The sequence below is a fragment of the Lutra lutra genome, chromosome 4, assembly GCF_902655055.1.
Source record: "Lutra lutra chromosome 4, mLutLut1.2, whole genome shotgun sequence".
NCBI classification, from domain to species: domain Eukaryota; kingdom Metazoa; phylum Chordata; class Mammalia; order Carnivora; family Mustelidae; genus Lutra; species Lutra lutra.
Genome location: NC_062281.1, coordinates 182,985,889 through 183,005,024, shown reverse-complemented (window position 1 = coordinate 183,005,024; position 19,136 = coordinate 182,985,889). Strand labels below are relative to the sequence as shown.

The 19,136-nt window shown below is 49.4% G+C and overlaps 1 protein-coding gene across 2 annotated transcripts in view; it reads left to right on the top strand.

Annotated features, from left to right (window-relative positions):
* Positions 1-9,762: 9,762 nt before the first annotated feature.
* CDA (cytidine deaminase) overlaps positions 9,763-19,136 on the top strand; it is a 30,691-nt gene continuing 21,317 nt past the window's right edge. The window contains exon 1 of one of the 2 annotated variants that reach the window (XM_047727792.1): positions 9,763-9,986. In XM_047727792.1, the coding sequence (XP_047583748.1) occupies positions 9,833-9,986 (154 nt within the window). In that variant the 5' untranslated portion in view covers positions 9,763-9,832. The remainder of the gene's footprint in view (positions 9,987-19,136) is intronic. The other variant, XM_047727791.1, reaches the window with a different exon arrangement.

The following is a 19,136-nucleotide window of genomic DNA, read 5'->3' as shown; positions in this document are numbered from 1 at the left end:
GGCGGTGGGGAGGGTTTTGTTGTTAAACCCTTAGCAAGTTCTAAAGCACAGGCCTAAATAGGATTAGGGATCATTAAAGACCTGATTAAAGTAAATAATAGAAACCAGTTTTCCTGGGAAAAGAAAAAAAGCCTTTGCTTCATTTTCTTATAAAGAGCAAACCAACAATTCAAGAAAAGTTTCTTTTTAACAGAGAGAAAGCAGACTTTCAATCTTATATCAGTATACCTTAAAATCCATCTTAGTCCATCCTGAAACCTAAAATTCCTTTCCAAAGATTTCCCTTCACAAACTTTCCACAACTTTCCTTTGCATTCAGATTTTGTCCCAAGCCATTTCTTTCCAAAAAACCCATCTTACTTAGGACAAAATTACCTTCATTTGCCTTCAACAAAAATGTGGTTCCATTCCTTATAGCTTTCTTAACCCTACCAAGCTGCTTGCCTATTTCCATCAGCCTTAATTCCACTTAGCCGAATTTTAACTCTTAGAAACCTTAGTCAAACTACTTAGTGAAGACAAAGTAGTAACCAATGCAAATTGTCACACTAGAATTCTTTGGATGGCAAACCCACAAATCTATTAAGCATGGCTTTTTCCAACAGATTAAAGTATCCTTATTTTCTTTGCAATAAGAGGTCAAACGGGCACACCTGCATTTGACCATCAATGCTTTAGCACTCTGTCCTGTTTGGAAAACACCTAGATGTCCAATGAATTCAATCCAACTCACCAACCAAGCAAAACTTCAAAGTTTCAGGTTATCAAAGATTTTGAAAGCTATCTTAATAATTACCTATGAAAACTTTGAGACAAACAACTCATCATTTTTTTTTAATTCTATCCATTTATTTGACAGAGAGAGAGATCACAAGTAGGCAGAGAGGCAGGCAGAGAAAGGAGGAAGCAGGCTCCCCGCTGAGCAGAGAGCCAGACACGGGGCTCCATCCCAGGACCCTGGGACCATCACCTGAGCCAAAGGCAGAGGCTTTAACCCACTGAGGCAGGGACCCCTTGAGGCTTTAACCCAGGCGCCCCACAAGTCATCATTTTAAATAACCACATTGCAACAGAGATAACATGAGCTTATCTGACCCTCAGTAGATCTTGGTAGAACACAAGTTTCAACTAGTTCAAATGCCAAAATGATGTTCCACTTGGGTTGACTTAAAAGTCAACCAATTTGTTCCCCATTGTTTATTTTAACCTGGGGTCCTGGTGGGGAAATCTGAAGTGGGTGGTGTTGGAGGCCGCACTCAAAGTGGTGTGGAAACTGGAGGAGGGAGTGGGGGAGGGGGAGACAGAAGAGGCGAAGTGCCTCCGGAAGGCAGAGAGAAAGGGTTCCTGATTCTAAAGCTTATCTGCTTGGACAGATGAACAAATGCCATGTTTTGTTTTGTTTTTTTAAGATTTTATTTATTTAATTATTTGACAGAGAGAGATCACAAGTAGGCAGAGAGGCAGGCAGAGAGAGAGAGGAGGAAGCAGGCTTCCTGCTGAGCAGAGAGCCTGATGTGAGGCTCGATCCCAGAACCCCAAGACCATGACCTGAGTCGAGGGCAGAGGCTTTAACCCACTGAGTCACCCAGGCGCCCCTGCCATGTTTTTTTTTCCCACCAACAAGTGGAGCAAGGCAGTCCATGACAGGTTGGAGAAGACAGGGAATTTCCTTGAAATAAAGGGAGTTTCAGCAGCTGCTTGGGAATATTCCTTAAAGTCCCTGTCCTGAGGTTAACTAACTACAGCTGGCTCCAGTGATAGCCATTAACCTGATCATGAATGAGGGAGAAGCCCCCACATCTATTAGGACACAGAGAGAGAGAGAGACCGAGAGAGAGAAAGTCAGCATCCCCTTCATCTGGGATGCCTGTTTCTTCCAGCAACCTGGGTTCTATTAGGAGACCTATTTGGATAATTATCATCCAATAGATCACAAGGGATCCTTTAGGAAAAGACGACAACAGGGGAGGTGGTCTTTGCATGTCCTATTTTTCCTTCAGAAGCCCATACCTGGCGGTTGACTTCAACCTGTTAGAGGGAGACATAAAAGCTATCCAGGGGCCACCAGTACAGTAATCATCGTCTGAGCCAAAATAGCTCTTCCCAGTGAGGGTGTCGGGCTTTCAGGCATGATTTGAAATCAAAGAGTAAATATTATCTCTTCCCAGACACAGCAGAGGGCTTCTCCCGAGACACCCCTTACTGTAACCCTCTGAGTAGTGAGGCCACCAGGATTGGAAAGAGGGGCAGAGTAGGTGGCCCATGTATCCGGAAGGAAACTGATTTTGTTTCCTTCAGTCTCCAGTGGAACCCAAGGCGCCTACTTGGCGATGATCTTCTGGGCCACTGGGCAGAGAGATGGAGCTCCGGGCCCCTGTCAATCTTGCTGGATCCCTTGAGAAGGGGACTGGCCTCCAGACCTTTGTCCATGAGGACAGTTGCTTCCAGTGGTCTCCTCTGCATATAGGACAGAGCTGTGGCAGCTTTGGGATGGGGGGGAGGCATTCTCTTTTGAAGTGCCTGATTTGCCTGCATTTATGACAGGCAACCAGAGTTCCTTGGATTGACTAGAGTGTAAGGTTTTACAGGCAAGATACACACGACACCAGGCAAGATAGGTGTAAGGCAAGGTTTATTAAAGGCGCCCTCAGGCGAGGTTCCAGGACTCAGGAGAGGAGAGTCGGGGAAGTTGTGCCCAGGAAGGGGTTGAGTGAGCTTTTACTGGGCCAAGGCAGGGCAGGGCTCATAACCATATTTGGTAAGGTTAGAGTTTGGGGGTTGGAAAGTCCCAAAGTGGCTGGTTTCTGTTTCTCACATAGGTTTCAGTTTACTCAAGGTGATGTGTCCTTAACAGATGTCCTTCTGGCCAAAAAGTCATGGGTAGAGGAAGATGGCAGTCTGGAGGCCATTTTATTGTTTCTCCTGCATTCCCAGAGTCACCCGACCTAACAAAGAGGTCTTGTCCTTTATGGCTGCCAATAGAAAAATGGCTTCCTTTTGGTTGCCCCTTTCCTTCTCCTGGGCCTCCCGCAGATCTCTATTAAAAAATATGGAATTAGCCATCTTCAGCAGTGTGTCTAGGGAGCTGGCTGGACCTACAGCCAGACTGTGCAATTTTCTCCAAATACCAGAAGCCGATTGAGTTACAAACTTATCTTGTGATATTATTCTCCCGCTGGAGGATCTGGGACGAGAGAGGTGTGTCGTGTTAAACCCTCTTTTAGTCTAAGGTAGACGGGGGCTCGAAGGGCCCCTGCACTACATGGGCCAGCTTGGACTAGTTTAAAAACTTAGCCCTGGTTCTCTTAATCCTTCTAAAACACATGCCTGAGAGTGTTTTTGTCTCCAGAATCCCAAGAACGATCATAGTCCCATCTGGGGTCTTCTAGAGAGACCTCCTGTTTACTCGGTGGGCAGGTCTCCTGACCTATTCGTGTTAGAGGATTTCTTTCTCCGTCGGTGCCCGTAGCTCTTGGTCACGTGTCTTCAAAGAACAACGAGGTAGACCAGCGAGTGGTGGGCAGCAAAACGATCGTACAAGCCTCCCAAAAGGGAGGGGAGACCCGAGAGGGTTGCCACCCAAATTTCTATGTCTGGGGGTTTTTATGGGCTTGTTGGCAGGCTGTTTTAATCTGATTACCCCTCCCTGCACAGGTCATCCAATCAGGGTTTTGTCACGTGGGAAAGGGTGGCGGGCTTCTTCCAGGATGCTGTAAAATCCTTTTAAGGGTGGTTTCCTCTTAGGGCAGGGGCTCCTGTCCCTTCCTGCCAGTTTTCCAACACTCTGTCATCACTGGTATTCCTTTCCCCATCAGCCATGCTTCATCCCCAAAGTACCGAGCAGCCCGTAGGGCAGCTGGCTTTTCTATAAGAATCAACATTACAGCTTCCCAGTCTAATTCCAACATTTGAGTTAAATTTTGAAAGACCAGTCTATCGGTCAGGGTTATCTGCAAATTTGTCCACGTCCCTTTTAATCTATTTAAAATCTTGGAGAGAGAAAGGTCTGTGGACCTTAATTGGGCCGAATTCACTGGCATCTTAGTTCATGGACATAACAAATGTATCTTTTTGTCATCAGGAAGACTTTCGGTCTCAAGCAACCCCAGATAAGGAGCGGGAGAAGGCTTAAAGGGCAGCAGTACCACCAGGAAAGGAACCTCAGGGAGTGAGTTACTAGGTAGTTGCTTTTCTTGATCACTTATGGAGGCCAGGAGACTGGGGCCCAATTTATAGGTTTTACAAAAATCTGCCTGCTTTCACAGGGGGAAAAAATAACCCTGTACATAAGGAACTTCCTCCCATTTACCATCTCTCCTACAATAGAGATCTAATTGCTTTTTTTTTTTAAAGAGATTTTATTTATTTATTTGACAGAGAGATCACAAGTATGCAAAGAGGCAGGCAGTGGTGGTTGGGGGAAAGCAGGCTCCCCACTGAGCAGAGAGCCCAATGCGGGGCTCAATCCCAGGACCCTGAGATCATGACCTGAGCCGAAGGCAGAGGCTTAACCCGATAAGCCACCCAGGTGCTCCAATAGAGATCTAATTGTAAGGTAATATTATATTTAATACTCGCCCTCTGGGGGCCAAATTTCACCATCCTCCAGGTGACATTGAGGCCAGGCCTAAGAACAGAAAAACTTCATACATCTCCTTTTAGGTATCTGTGGATCATACTTCTCCCCGTTTTTGTTTTCAAGATTTTATTTATTTGACACAGAGAGACACAGCGAGAAAGGGAACAGAAGCAGGGAGAGTGGAAGAGGGAGAAACAGGCCCCCCGATGAGCAGGGAGCCCTATGTGGGGCCCGATACCAGGACCCTGGGACCACGAGCCAAGCCGAGGGCAGACGCCCAACTGACTACGCCACCCAGGTGCTCCAAACTTCTCCCGTTTTTCAGGATGCATTCCAAAGGAGTTCCCGTGGAGGATGGGGTGCTTCCCATCTCGCGATCCCAGTGGGAGTCAGTTGCCTAGTACCTGTTACAGAGAGGTGACTACAAAGGTGTCTGTCCTCTCTCTCTCATAAGCCAAGGCATCCCTTAGTGTGCCTACCCAATGTGAGAGGACGGCCTAACATCTTGGGGTGAGGAAGGACCAGGCCGGCAGGAGTAGCCATCCTTACCTGCTCTGGGGTGTGACCTCTCAGGGCCATCTCCATCCTTTTATGTGTCTCAGAGACCCCAGGGTCACCCATGGAGACCAAACGCCAGGTGCAAAATGCCAGATTGCCAATCCTTATGTGTGCCCCCTGGCTGAACTTTGGACAGAGTAGGGGAAATCCTTTTCAAGGGGCTCATTCTTCGGAACTCTCTCAATTGAACTCTCATTGTTTGGTCATATAAATTCACTTGCCACCCTAGCCCCGTGGTGCCTGGTCAATCAGGCTAATTATAAGCCAAATTCAATTATGTTTTTTTGGCTTACTCCTTGGGCACTTTTTCCATCCATATACCTGATGTCCCATTTGCAAGTATGACCTGATGAGGGGGGCGGGCCCTGACGTTTAGCTTCAGTGTTATTCCATATTCTTGTGTTGGCACAAGGAAGTCTCAACCGTATGACCCCTTAAAGCCCCAGCCACTAATGCAGCTAATCAAGGAGTTGGCTGGGGGTTTAAAATTCCCTCCTTAATGCCCAAAGGATTCCATGGAGAGTAAAGGCCCAGGAAATTTGCCACATAAGAAGATAGCTCTAATCCTGCTTGCTGATAATTTGGGTTCTAATTTCTGTGATTACACTTAAATTGTACCTAACGGAAAAACCTTTGTCTTACCAGGCAGCAAAAAATGAGGGAAAGGTGATTCCTCCTAAGGTAAGTTCTCATGAAAGATACTTTTTTTTTTAAAGAATTTTATTTATTTATTTGACAGAGAGAGATCACAAGTAGGCAAAGAGGCAGACAGAGAGAGGGGGCGGGGAAGCAGGCTCCCCGCTGAGCAGGGAGCCCAATGTGGGGCTCGATCCCAGGACCCTGAGATCATGACCTGAGCTGAAGGCAGAGGCTTAACCCACTGAGCCACCCAGGCGCCCTGAAAGATACTTTTAAATGAAAAAGTCTTATATCTACATAGGCAACCCCCTTCCCCCAGATGACAGTCAGCGGAAAGACCACTTTCAGAGCGGCTGAACCCATGATATTCCCAGGTGCTTAGAGAAGAAATTGCAGAGGATGGAAAGCGATTTTAAATCCTGAAATGAATCCCTGATTAGAAGGGGGTACCTGAGGCACCTGAGCATCCCTGATTAGAAGGGGGTACTTGAGGCACCTGGGTGGCTCAATGGATTAAGCCTCTGCCTTCAGCTTGGGTCATGATCCCAGGGTCCTGGGATTGAGCCCCGCATCAGGCTCCCCGCTCATAGGGGAGCCTGCTTCCCCCACCTTCACCTGCCTCTCTGCCTACTTGTGATCTCTCTCTCTCTGTGTCAAATAAATAAATAAAATCTTTAAAAAAAAAAAAAAAAGAAGAAGAAGAAGAAGAAGGGGGTACTGATCATCGAGGGTCAGAAGGGCCTTACTATGGGCAAAGTCCCTGAGGTGGGAGAAAGCCATTTTTAAAAAGTCATCAACAGGGGTGCCTGGGTGGCTCAGTGGGTTAAAGCCGCTGCTTTCGGCTCAGGTCATGATCCCGGGGTCCTGGGATCGAGCCCCGCATCCGGCTCTCTGCTCAGCAGGGCGCCTGCTTCCCTTCCTCTCTCTCTCTGCCTGCCTCTCTGCCTATTTGTGATCTCTGTCTGTCAAATAAATAAATAAAATCTTAAAAATTATAAAAAAAAAATAAAAAGTCAGTGAACAGAAAGCAGAGCTGCGTAGGGTTAGGCCAACATTCCCTTCTTTTATAAGGGGGATTGACCAAATCTTTGTCCAGAAGCCTGTCCCCTGAGACTTGAGACCAACGGCGACACTATTCGCTTTTAACTGGCTGACAGGTGCCTGGTTTTGTTGTTTATTAAAAGAAGAGGTCATCCAAGGGAAAGACACCTCCCAGGAAAGAAAAGAGTTCACTTTTCTCATCCTTTGGTGGGAGTGTTCCCGGGTTTCAGCACCAAAACGAAGCAAGAAAGTGAGATTCTTATCTCACCGTTCAAGAATGAATTTTGCAGACAAAGGAGAGTGAGTAGAGCCTTAGAATCTTAGGAAGCAAGGGTATGGAAAAAGCTCTCAGGAGTGAGAGGGGTCCTGACCCCATCGCCAACATGAAGACCTTGTGGCCTTGACAATCTTGTGACATCTTGGTTTGAGTAAGGACTGGTGATGACATCTCCAGGGTAGGGCCATCTGGTTTGTTCCCCTTATTTCTGGTTTCTCTGGTCTCAGCATTTCTGGTTTTTTTGCTGAGCCTGATCATGTAACCCTCCGTACCTAACCCCGCCTGTCCCTGACTCATCTTCATCAGTAAAACATGGGCAGGAAACTTGCCTGCATCTACCTCTTGGTGAGGAGAAAACGACATAATTCAAATCATGTGTTTAGCCCAGGGCTTGGCACCTGGGAAGAGCTTAATAAGAGTTAGCTGTGATTATGAGTAACTGTTCTTTGAATGAAGAAGTCAGTTAATGGTATCTGAGCTCTAACTCTGGGATCCTGGGTGGTCCTCCTTCACAGAGGAAAGGCCTGGGGGTGGGGTGAGAGGGCTTTGGGCCCTGACAATCTCCACCGCCACTCAAAACACTTCTCTTAGATATTCCTCTTCTTTGAGCTGGGCAATTAACTTTTCTTAATTTTATGTAGAGCAGAGATTAAAGCATGTTTAGAAACTGTTGGTAATATTATTCATCTAAAACTTAGCTCTGTACATGTTTTCAGGCCCACTCTCCCCTTCCAGATGGCCACTCCAAGCCCATTCTCTCAGGAAATCTAGAACGACTGCTGGTCCCAAGCCCCATTCAGCTGGGTGTGCAAGGGGCACTGTCCCCACTTGTGACCCAGGTAAAGAGCTTTGAAGGGGCCAATGCCATAATTTGCCTGGAGGTCATCCAAGTTTTCCTGATGCTATGGAGCCAAGAATCCCAGCCCCAGTCCCGGGCAGGGCTGGCCTTGGCTGATGTGAGTCAAGACAGGGCAGGGGACAGAAAGAGCACTCCAACAGGCCTGTTAGGACAGCAGGGCCTATATCCCTCTTCCCTTTGCAATTACACTGGGCTCCCAAAAGCTTTACAATTATTTCCTTGTGGAGTGGGTGCACTCGGTCCCCAGACATCCTTTGTTTTCTTTCCTAGAACCTTAGGAGAGGGGTCATCAGGTAGCTGGGTACTACAGCAGTACAAAAGCAGGACAGGTATCTCTGCCAGTCCTGCTTCAGATCCAAGAAAATGCTCTCAGTGCCAAGTGTGTAGAACCAGAAGAAAATTGCACCAGCCGGCAGGAAGGAACCAGCTGCCTCTCTAAGGGCTGGGTGTGTAGAAAGGGGGTGGGAGGAATCTGAAGGGAGGAGGGCAGAGGAGGGGAGAGGAAAATGAGGCAGACTTTGCCCAGCTGGGTGTTTGCCTTTACCTTCATGTGGGAGAGCTCCAGGCTAAAGGACACAAAGATACTGGGCTGCATCTGTTTTGCCCGAGATGTCCACACGCAGGATATGGACATGCTGCCTCATTTTCTCCCCCTCTTCCACCTTCCCCCCTTCCCCTGCCCCACCCTCCGTCCAAGCCCTCGGAGAAGCTGCTGGTTCACTTCCACTTGCTGGGGGTCTGCGGACGTTTGGACACCTCTAGACACGCTATCTGGTGTTCTGCCTTTCTTATGCGATCTTGGCCCAGTCACTTAATGACAATAACTTCGTCTGCATGAAGTCACAAAGAGTGCTTTGTCGTGATGCCACAGGAGCCTCTAACCATACTCACTGGATACACATTATCTCATTCGAGCCTCATGACAACTCTGCAAGATACTGTTAGTGCACCCACTTTACAGATGAGGAACCTGAGGCTGCAGAGACAGATGGTTATTAATTTCCTAAGGTCCCATGGCTAATAAGAACTGGAATTCCAACTAGGGTCTACTAAACTCCGAAGTTCAAGCTCTTCTATAAGGACTTAGAACAGAGATGGTCACTATCCTCACTGTAGAGATGAGGAAACTAGCTCAGAGAGGTCAAAGAACTGGCCAGTGGTTGTACATGTGGAAAGTGGTGCTGCTAGTATGCAAACCCATTTCTTTGACCACCAACCCAATGTTTATTTTGCCAACAAAAAAGTGAGGAAACCTGAGTAGACCACCTCAGAGATTCCCTCCAGGCGAGATACATTTAAATTCTGGGTTAAGAGAGGAGTCAGGAGAATGGGTGAAAATAAAGAAGCAACTTGGTCTTAGTGCTTTGTCTCACACTCCCTCCCTCAGGAAGCCAGAGTGGCTGCCCCAGCTCTGCCCTTTCAGCCTCATCGCATCACCCAGGGAAGGAGACAGTCAACACATTGAGGTGCATTTCAACCCTTGGAGTTTGGACTCCCCAGACCTCACACTGACCACCCCTCCACCGCCCAGCAGACTCTTCCCCGAGGAGTCTGTGTCCGCAGTCTCCCCTTACACAGGCGCATCCATGCCCTGACCATTCGCCCCTCAGTGTGTTGGCAGCGAGAGTGGTCCCCAGGGGAGAGGGTGAGCACACGTGGGTACAGTCGCATCCTTACACACTGGGCCCCACACGGCACCCTCCAATCCCAGCCTGCGGAGCCGAGCGGGGGCGGGGGGGGGGCGCAGGAGGCGGTGGCTGGAGACCCCGGCCCCGCCCAGCGCCCCACAGGGACACGCCCCGGGGGAGGAGCTAACGTTTCGCTGGCCCCGCGGGGCTGAGAGCGGACTTCTGCGCCTCCGCCGCCCCAGGGGAGAGACATGGCCCACGAGCGTCCCGCCGGTGCCCTGGAGCCCGAGCTCGTCCAGCGGCTGCTGCTCTCCTGCCGGGAAGCCAAGAAGTCCGCCTACTGCCCCTACAGTCACTTCCCCGTGGGGGCCGCGATCCTCACTCGGGACGGAAGGATCTTCTCCGGTAAGGGCGCCCCGGTCCCCCTCGGCCGCAGCCCGGGCGAGAGGTTGCAGGAGGACCGGAGGGAGGAGGCAGAGCAGAGGGCGGCTCTGGCCGCTCGTGGTTGGGCCAACCCTGTAACGCTGGCATCGCCCCCCCCCACTACCCCACCCCCCGCCCTGCCTGCTGTCCGGGACTGTGGGGCTGAATTCAGGTGCTGCTCAGATGCAGCGACCTTTTCAATTCTTAGAGGACTGGGAAGCCAGAGGTGGGACGGGGAGGGACATGGAAAGGGGAGGCCATAACTCAAAGCTGGGACACGGCTGATACTTTGTGAGCGCCCCCTCCACGCGTGGCCCTCTGCGAAGGCTTCCAGGTTTCATCACCGAGTCCTCACCTCTCACCCACCCATATGCGTGTTCGGCCCATTTTTCCATAGAGAAACTGAGGCCCAGAGAGAGGGACACGGCTTGCTCAAGGTCACACGGGGCACTGGTGGTGGAACTCAGGGCTGGTGTCCCCCAAACCCTGCTTTCTTCCCATCACCTACTGGGCGAGGAAGGAAATTGAGGAACCCACCGCCAACACGCAATGACTCGTTAGCGGAGTTCAGGCCTTGCAGAGTGATCCTGGAGGAAAGAAGCAGAGAGAAGTTTGGGTGACTAGCAATGATCACTGGCCTGGGGAAGGTGGGAACTGGACGATGGGAACTGGAGTCAGCACTAATTGGTTCCTAAGCTCCCTTTCTTTGGTCTGTTGGTTTTCTAGAAGAGCTCACTTGAACAAAAGTTCAGACTTGTTTGTGCTAAGCTAAGAGGCATTCGCATTCAAAACAGAGGGGGATGTCGTGAGGAAGTAGTAGGGAAGCTATGCCCCTCCCCTTCGGAGGGTAGATGAGAATTGGCACAGTGGGACAGATGGGGACACCCAGCACTGCTGCCCAGAATCCGCCTCTACTTGGCAATGGCAGCTGTTTAAAGGGACAAAGGTTCACAGGTGGACATAATCCATGACCTCCAGTAGCCTAAGGCCAGTTGTGAGCCACTGCTCAGCTGTGAGTCTGGCTGGGGATCCCTGTCTCCCTTGTATGGTGCCCACACCCCCACACCCCCCCGCCCCGGGCTCTCCTTGCTGTTCATGTTACCTCTTGTCTTGGAGGTTCTGTCCAGTTTCAGGAGTCACCTGGGTCTTAAACCTCTTTGAGCAGGAGAAGGAACCTTGAGGGAGTGCTAGTATGTGAAAGGATAGTGAAGAATGTTATCCATTAATCCTTATAACCCTAATGGCAGTTTGAGATCACAGAGAAGTAAATGGAGGCTCGCAGGTGCTAAATGCCCAAGTCATAAAGTTGGGATTCGAACCCAGAGTTCCCCTGACTCCAAGTTGGCTACTCCGTAGGGAATCAAGACTCTGTGTGTCTGGTGGGAATTCAGACCTGGCCTGGTGGGTCAAATGACTATTAAACATTAACCACCACCACAAACAACATTGCAGCCCACACTGTCCTTGGGCTGCAGGCTTTGAACGCTGAATCCACCATTGGCTCTTTCCAAAACCTCCTTGCATGGATTCATTCATTCAACAAATATTTGCTGAGCACCGTGACGTCCGAGGTAAAGTGCTAAGTACCAGAGATATTGCAGTGAGCACAAATGATGTAATCTCTGCCCCCCCACGGAGGTTCCGCGTCTTACACAGATCATGGTTCGAAAGGGGAAGCCTCAACCAATGACTGTGGGAGTGAATGAAGGAGGCGAGCCCGAGTGCGGCCTGTTGAAATTGCAGGGAAGAACCTGGTCGTACAGTGGAGATTTAGGGAAGCCTTCTGGGATGGGGCGAAGGCTCTGGACTTAGAGGCTCCTGGGTGTGAATCCTGAAGCTGCTCTTTTACTAGCTGTGTGACCCTGGGCATGACCCTTCACCCTAATGTGTCTTACACATTTGTAAACTGAGGATCGTGCACCCACCTTTCTGGATGGCTGTGAAGAGAGCTGGTTTCTGCCCTGATGGTTGGTACCTGTGCTGATCAGCCATGCAATCCTCAGGTCATGAGCTCATGCCTATAAAATGATTAGCACAGTGTCTGCCCACAGGAAGGATGCCACAAGTGGTGGCAGCTTCTTCTCTCTTTTTTTTTTTTTTAAGATTTATTTATTTATTTATTTGACAGACAGAGATCACAAGTAGGCAGAGAGTCAGGCAGAGAGAGAGAGAGGAAGGGATGCAGGCTCCCCGCTGAGCAGAGAGCCGGATGCAGGGGCTCAATCCCAGGACCCTGGGACCATAACCCGAGCCAAAGGCAGAGGCTTTAACCCACTGAGCCACCCAGGCGCCCCAGCTTCTTCTCTTTTAATATTATTATATTATTACTATTGATAATATAACTTATTACTATAAATATATAATAATATATACTATTATATTACTACTATTTGGAGGCAGATTGTGGAGGACTTGTGAAGGCTAAGCACTCAGACGGAGATTTGGTGAGGTAGGAACGAAGGGAACCAGGAACATTATTAAGAAGAGTAACATGAAAATGGAATTCAAGAGCAGTTAGTCTGACAAGTACTCAGGGAGGGCCAAGACAGGAAAGAGTGTCAGGAGGATGATGTCTGTCTTGTTTGCTGACCCGTCCACAGGGCCGGCACATTGACCAGCCTTGATATGTCCTCAGTTAAAAGTTTGTTGAATGCATGAGCGAGTGACTTGAACTAGGACAGTGGTAAGTGGAACAATAAAGAAGGAAGGGCCTGAGAGAAACTGTATGGTACAAGAGGACTGGGCTTTCGGTGAGCAGTACTGGAATGAACTAAAGGAACATGGTTCTAGATCTTCAGCCAGGTAGACCAGGGGAATAATGAGGCACTGGCCAAAGCAGGGAGCAGAAGGCAGAGCTGGATTGGTTGGTGCTGAGGACATCATGGGCAGGGACCAACCGCTACAGTGGATTGATCGCCCACTTAGTGACTGATCACTTGCTAAGCACTTGACATGGAAGATCTCTTATGAGATCTTGTATGGTATCTTAGAGCCCCCACATGAAGGGATACAATGACTGTCACATGCACTAGAGCATTTTCAGTTGTAAATAACAGAAACCAGTCAGAACCATAATGGGTAAGGGTAGATCTTAACTCAGGGATGGCTGGGCCCAGGAACTCAGATGTCACCATGTCCTTTATCCTTCTGGGTGCTTATTTCTTTCTCTTATCCTCTAGGTGGGCTTTCTCCAGGCATCAGGGAACATGAGTGCAGGCAGCCTCTGGTTCACATCCTTAGAGCCTCAAAAGCAGAGAGGCAAGAACTCTTTCTCCACTAGTTGGAGATGGAAAAATTCCAGGGAAGGGCTTTGATTGGTCCTTCTCCAATCACGTGCACATCCCTGAGCCAATCACTGTTGTCATGATAGAGTAGCGCAATTGGTCGAGTTGACTCACACGCACATTGTTCCCAGGGTGGGGTGGGGGGGGTGTGTTACCACAGGAAGGAGTATGGAGGTGCCAGAGCAAAACCCAAACACACGCTCTACAAATGAGGTAACTCAGGTCAGTTCTTTGTGCTGCCCTCTGCCGAAGGGTGCATGTGCGGAGGGGGCCTGGGAGAGGGGAACGAATGGAGGGTGTTTACCAGAATCCCTGAATCTCCTATAGATGGGAAGAGAGGGCAGAGGGTAGTAAGGCAGGGCTCGGAGAGATGGGGACCTGGAACAGTCAGAGGAAACCTGACATGCGTCATGGGGTGAACTAGAGATGCTCAGGAGACAGAGAGGGTGCGCCTGAATTTAGACATGGAGTTTATTGTTTGGTACGAGACAGGTCTGCCTAGTTCTGTGACTTCTTCCAGCTGTACCGAAGGCCAGCCTCTGTGGAGTTTCCCTCCTCGGGACAGCTGGTGCCCCATTTGGTTCAAAAGCAAGTCTGACAGCCTTGCTGTCACGGTCTTGTAATAATCATGCTTCCCCTTGACCCTGGCCAGGGTCTTGTGCCTCTCAAGGATGGGCCACAGGATGGTGTCATCATGACAATTACCTTCTGTGATCATTGCTGGAGAGTTGCGGGAGAGAGGAGGAGCCCACCAGGGAAGGAGGAGCTGCAGAAGGAGAGGGAGGTGGGGGCACAGAAGAGATGGGGCAACAGGGGGAGTTGGCAGGGGCGGTGGGGTAGCCCGGGGCAGCCAGGGTTTGTGCAATGCCAGATGGGAGGTGGTGGAGGAAAGTCATGGAGACCACTCTTCGCTGGCACCATCCAAAGGATGGGCAAATTTGTCCTTGGGATGGTGGTCTGTCTCCCTCTGCCCCTCTCCCTAGAGGGACTTCAGCACTCTATATCCTCCTTTGCTGTTTGGGCCAAAGCCACTTTACTGGATCAGCTGTAATGAATTCTGGGAGGAACAAACCACATTTCTAAAAAGACACTTAAAGATGTCCTCGTTAATCGCTGAACCCAGCTTGTCTTGGCTTTAACCTTTAAATCTGATCCTTCATGGTCTCCCCCAGACCAGCCCCTGGCCTCCTGGCTCCTTCCCTGGGCTTCCCGTCTCCTCCAAGACTGCTCTCCAAGCCATGCCACCCTCCCCAGCGCACATCCAGGTGAGTCAAAGCAGGCATCTCTAACTGGCTTCCTATCCTCCCACCCGCAGGCTCATCCAGTAGCCCTCTCCAGTGTCCCTCAAGAACAGTTCCTTACAAAGATGAGCGTCACTAAAACCCCTGGCTTCTGTAGTTGAGTTAGAATATGATTCCTGTGTCACAGTGTGTTGCATGTGCAGTGGGTAGGGAGATGGGAAAGTGGTATTTCTTCAAGCACGTGGCCATGACATTTCTTTGGTTCAGTGATTCTCAAATATGGCCCCAGACCTGTGGCCTGGGTACCTCCTGGGAACTTGCAAGAAATGCGAATTCTTGGGGTCTGACCCAGGCCTACTGAAGAAGAAACCCCAGGAGTAGGGCTGAGAAATCCCTTTTAAGAAGCTGTCCAGAAGATACGGACACCGGGGGCTGGTATGAGAAGGACTGCTCTAACCATACCAAGATCCCTCGGGACAGAGTAAGAGCTGTGCTTTCGAACAAGGCTCTTTTCCTTGCCGGGGGGCGGGGGGGGGGGGGGTCTGGCCCACATCCCCTCCTGGTAAACTTCCTTCCTTGGTGATAGCTTGATAACCTCTAACCCTCGTCTTGCTGTCAGCGCCAAACCAGCTCTACAATATGTCCTCACAGAAATGCCATAGAGAAAAAGGACAGTCCTTTGTACCTGACAGGTCAGGATGTGAGTCCAGGCTCCCTGCCAGCAGGCTCAGCTTTTATCTTCTCTAAAATGGGCTCATAATAGTCTCTGCCCTAAAGAGTTATTAAAAGGGTTAACAACATAATACAGATGGAGTGCCAGGCAGGTAAAAGAAAAACAATGAAAGAAAAGAATAAAAGAAAGCCATTAGTAATATCTTATAATTCTGGATCCCTAACTTGCTATCATGTCAGCCTGCACCCGCACGTGTGTGTGTGTGTGTGTGTGTGTGTGTTTCAGAGCAAAAGCGAAGGCAACACGGAGAATGGTACTGGTTTGCCTGGATGGATGATGACCTGTTTTCTGAGCTGAGGGAAGCAAAAGAAAATTGTCTGGGAAGAAGCTAAGGGCTTTCTTCCTCTTTTTTTTTTCCCCCTCTTTTTTAATAAGACTAGAAAATTCCACTTGAAGTTGTTCCTTTGCATCTCGGAGATCTAGCACCCAAGTGGGGAAAATTCCACGCATTGGATAAAAAGTAACTAAGGGTCTGGCTGGCCTCATTGTTCCAGGCCCCCCAGGCATCCTGCAGCATGGGGGTATGGGTGTTCCCTGTCCCCAGGAAGTTAATCTGTGATGAGAGAATGTGACAATAGAGACATTTCTTCAGGAAAGTGTTAAGCAAGGTGATGAAAATTAAAGCAGGATAAATGGATGGAGAGGGTTGGAGGCGGCAGGGGTAGGGGGAGGCAACAACTTGAGCTAGGGTGACCATGGTGGGCTTCTCTGAGGAGGGAACATCTGGGCAGAGACAGGAGTAGAGTGAACCATCTGCACATGGGGGGAAGGAGTTGCAGGCAGTGGGAATAGCCAGTGCAAAGGCCGTATGGCAAGAGAGTGCTTGGCATCCTTGGAGAACAGCTGGAAAGCCAGTGATCCTGAAGAGCCAAAGGAGATGAAGTCCAACAGGTAGGCAGGTTGGGACCAGGTTTTGTGAGGCCTTGTAGGCCCCGGAAAGGATTTCAAAGTGTCTGAAGGGAAGAATCAGAGCCACTGTCACACCTTGTCTAGAAGGAGCAGGTGCTCAGTCACACAGGCCTACCACCACCAAACCCTCGCCTTTATTATCGTTAAATTTTATTCAATTAATTAGCATGTAGTGTGAATTTCAGAGGTAGAGTTTAGTGATTCATCAGTTGCATAAAACACCCAGGGCTCATTCCACCACGTGCCCTCCTTCATGCCCATCCCCCCATTACTCCATCCCCCAACCACCACCCCTCTAGCAACCCTCTGTGTTTTCTCTAGAGTTAAGAGTCTCTTACGGTTTGTCTCCCTCTCTAGTTTCATCTTATTTCATTTCCACCAATTCCAAAATTGACTTTTGTGCAGTTAGTAACAGCAGCTGGCCATTGCTGACCCACAGTGCTGTGCCAGGCTGTGTGCTCGTTGCTCTACGTGTGTGATCTCCACTCATTCTCATCAGAGTCCTCCGAGGGACGTGCTATGGCTTTCACTTCATAAATGACGAAACTAGGGGCGCCTGGGTGGCTCAGTGGGTTAGGCCGCTGCCTTCGGCTCAGGTCATGATCTCAGAGTCCTGGGATCGAGCCCCGCATCGGGCTCTCTGCTCAGCAGGGAGCCTGCTTCCTCCTCTCTCTCTGCCTGCCTCTCTGCCTGCTTGTGATCTCTCTGTCAAATAAATAAATAAAATCTTTAAAAAATAAAAAATAAAAAAAAAAAATAAATGACGAAACTGACCCTCGAGAAAGTTTTAGTGTCTTTCCCAAACTCTCAGAGCCAGTAGGGCCAAGGGTCCCAGGGTAGAACGGAAACTCGGGGCTCTTTCTACAAAGCCCTGATTCAGCCGTGAGCTCTCTTCTAAAACAATCTCTCAAAAAAATGAATGAATGAATGAATAAAACAGTCTCTCTTCCTTCACTGGCCCTTTTAAATTTTTAGGCACAGTAAGGAAGATTTCTCCATATGAGGCCATTCTGAACTTCAAGTGCAGACACAGGCAATCATCCTGAGGAAGGAACCTTCTGCCAAACCCAAGATTTCTGTGAATCACGTTTAACAGGGAGAGTGCCCCTGAGTGAGGGAGGAGGCAGGGCTGGGGCGGTTGCCTGACAGGGAAGGATGTAGGGGGAATAAGGCGAGCAAGGATCTTACTCTGGGAGAGGCAGAAGTCAAATGCAAGCAGACCAAAGTCAGCAGAGGTGGGCAGGGCGGGCAAGGGCTTGTTTAGAGGAAGTCATTCCAGGCAGGCACCGGGAACTTGGCTGGGGAGACTAGGTGGGGGAGCGAGCTACATTCATTCATTCATTTAACTTTTATTGCCCTCGAGAGAGGGCCAGTTATCCGGCTGTAGTGACTCACATGTGAATGCAGAGAAATGCTTGGCCGAAGTCAAAAACACTTGGCGTTCAGTAAATGTCAACCATTGCTTTCAGGGTTGGAAGTCCCTGGTCACTCCTTGTCCCGCAACCCAACTGTACGGACTGACTTCTGGGTGGCCATAAACGACAGATGCCCATCCACACTATTAAACAAAAGGAGGGCATATTGGCTCCTGAAACTGTGGGAAGAGATGGCGTGTAGCCGGGCCTCAGGGCAACTGCACCAGCCCAGACTCTTTTCTGGCCATCTCTCATCTCAGCTCCCATCCGTTCTTCTGAGTGCCCATTTCCCCCAGTGGTCTCCTCCATAATGAACGGAAACCAGGGCAGCAGCTCGGCCCAAGCCCAAATTCTCAGTCTCCTAGAGGAACTGAAGTTCCTGTGTAGAGAACTGTGATTGGCTTAGTGTGGGTAAGGTGCCTGGCTCTGACTGGCCCAAGAAGTTAGGTGCTCAACTCTGATTGGCCCAGTATGGGTCAGATACTCATCCTTCGACCAATAAAAAGGTCATGTGAGACAAGATGGCAGCTCTCATTTGAACTGTTTGTTGGGAGGGTTGTTGCAGGAGGTGTGGTGACATTCATTCCTCTCCATCTGTTGGACATGAATGCCTGTGATCTTGAGAACCATGATGATGATTAGTGGATCAGATGATTAACTGAACCCCTCCTGAGGCGTCCATTTAAATAATGCACTGACAGAAAATTCTGTGGGGAAAATACATGAGGAAATAATGACCAATTTTCAAATTTGACTATAGTAGGAACCAAATCCTGCATAATCACGTTTAAAGAAAAAAAAGGAGTGACTTAGGTAAAGAACAGTCTCAGGTGATGAGACAAATGGAAACATAGTGACTCGCACAAGATGGCTGCTTGCTTCTCTCATCTAACAGACCAAGGATGGCTGGAGTCTTGGACATATGGACTGTTCTGCTCTGCTGTGGTCTATGAGGCTGTTCAGTTCAGATTCCTTCTCTCTTGATGTCCTGCCATCCCTAGAGTGGTGTCCACAGCCATGTGTTCAAAACCAGTACACGTCATCACATCCATGTTCCAGCCCCCAGGAAAGGGAAAGATGAGGTGGGGAGCAAACAATGGCCCCATAAAGATGTCATCTGGAAGTTGTGCCCACCACTTCCGCTTGTATCTTAATTGATTAAAACAACAAGACTCTAGGAAACCTTCCAGTGAGGCTGGGAAATGTGGTCTCTTGGCTGGGTAGTCACATGTCCCACTCAACTCCAGTGGCTTCTGTTGGGACAGTGAACCCTGGGAACAATTAGTCTTTGCCACAGGACTACCTGTGACCTGTCAGTATCTGTGTACATCCTTCTTTCCACATGTAGGACCCACTTACCACCTTCTTAAGAGAGGCGACCCAGGGGCACCTGGGTGGCTCAGTGGGTTAAGCCTCTGCCTTTGGCTCAGGTCATAATCTCAGGGTCCTGGGATCGAGCCCCACATCGGGCTCTCTGCTCGCGGGGAGACTGCTTCCCCCTCTCTCTCTCTCTGCCTGCCTCTTTGCCTACTTGTGATTTCTCTCTCTGT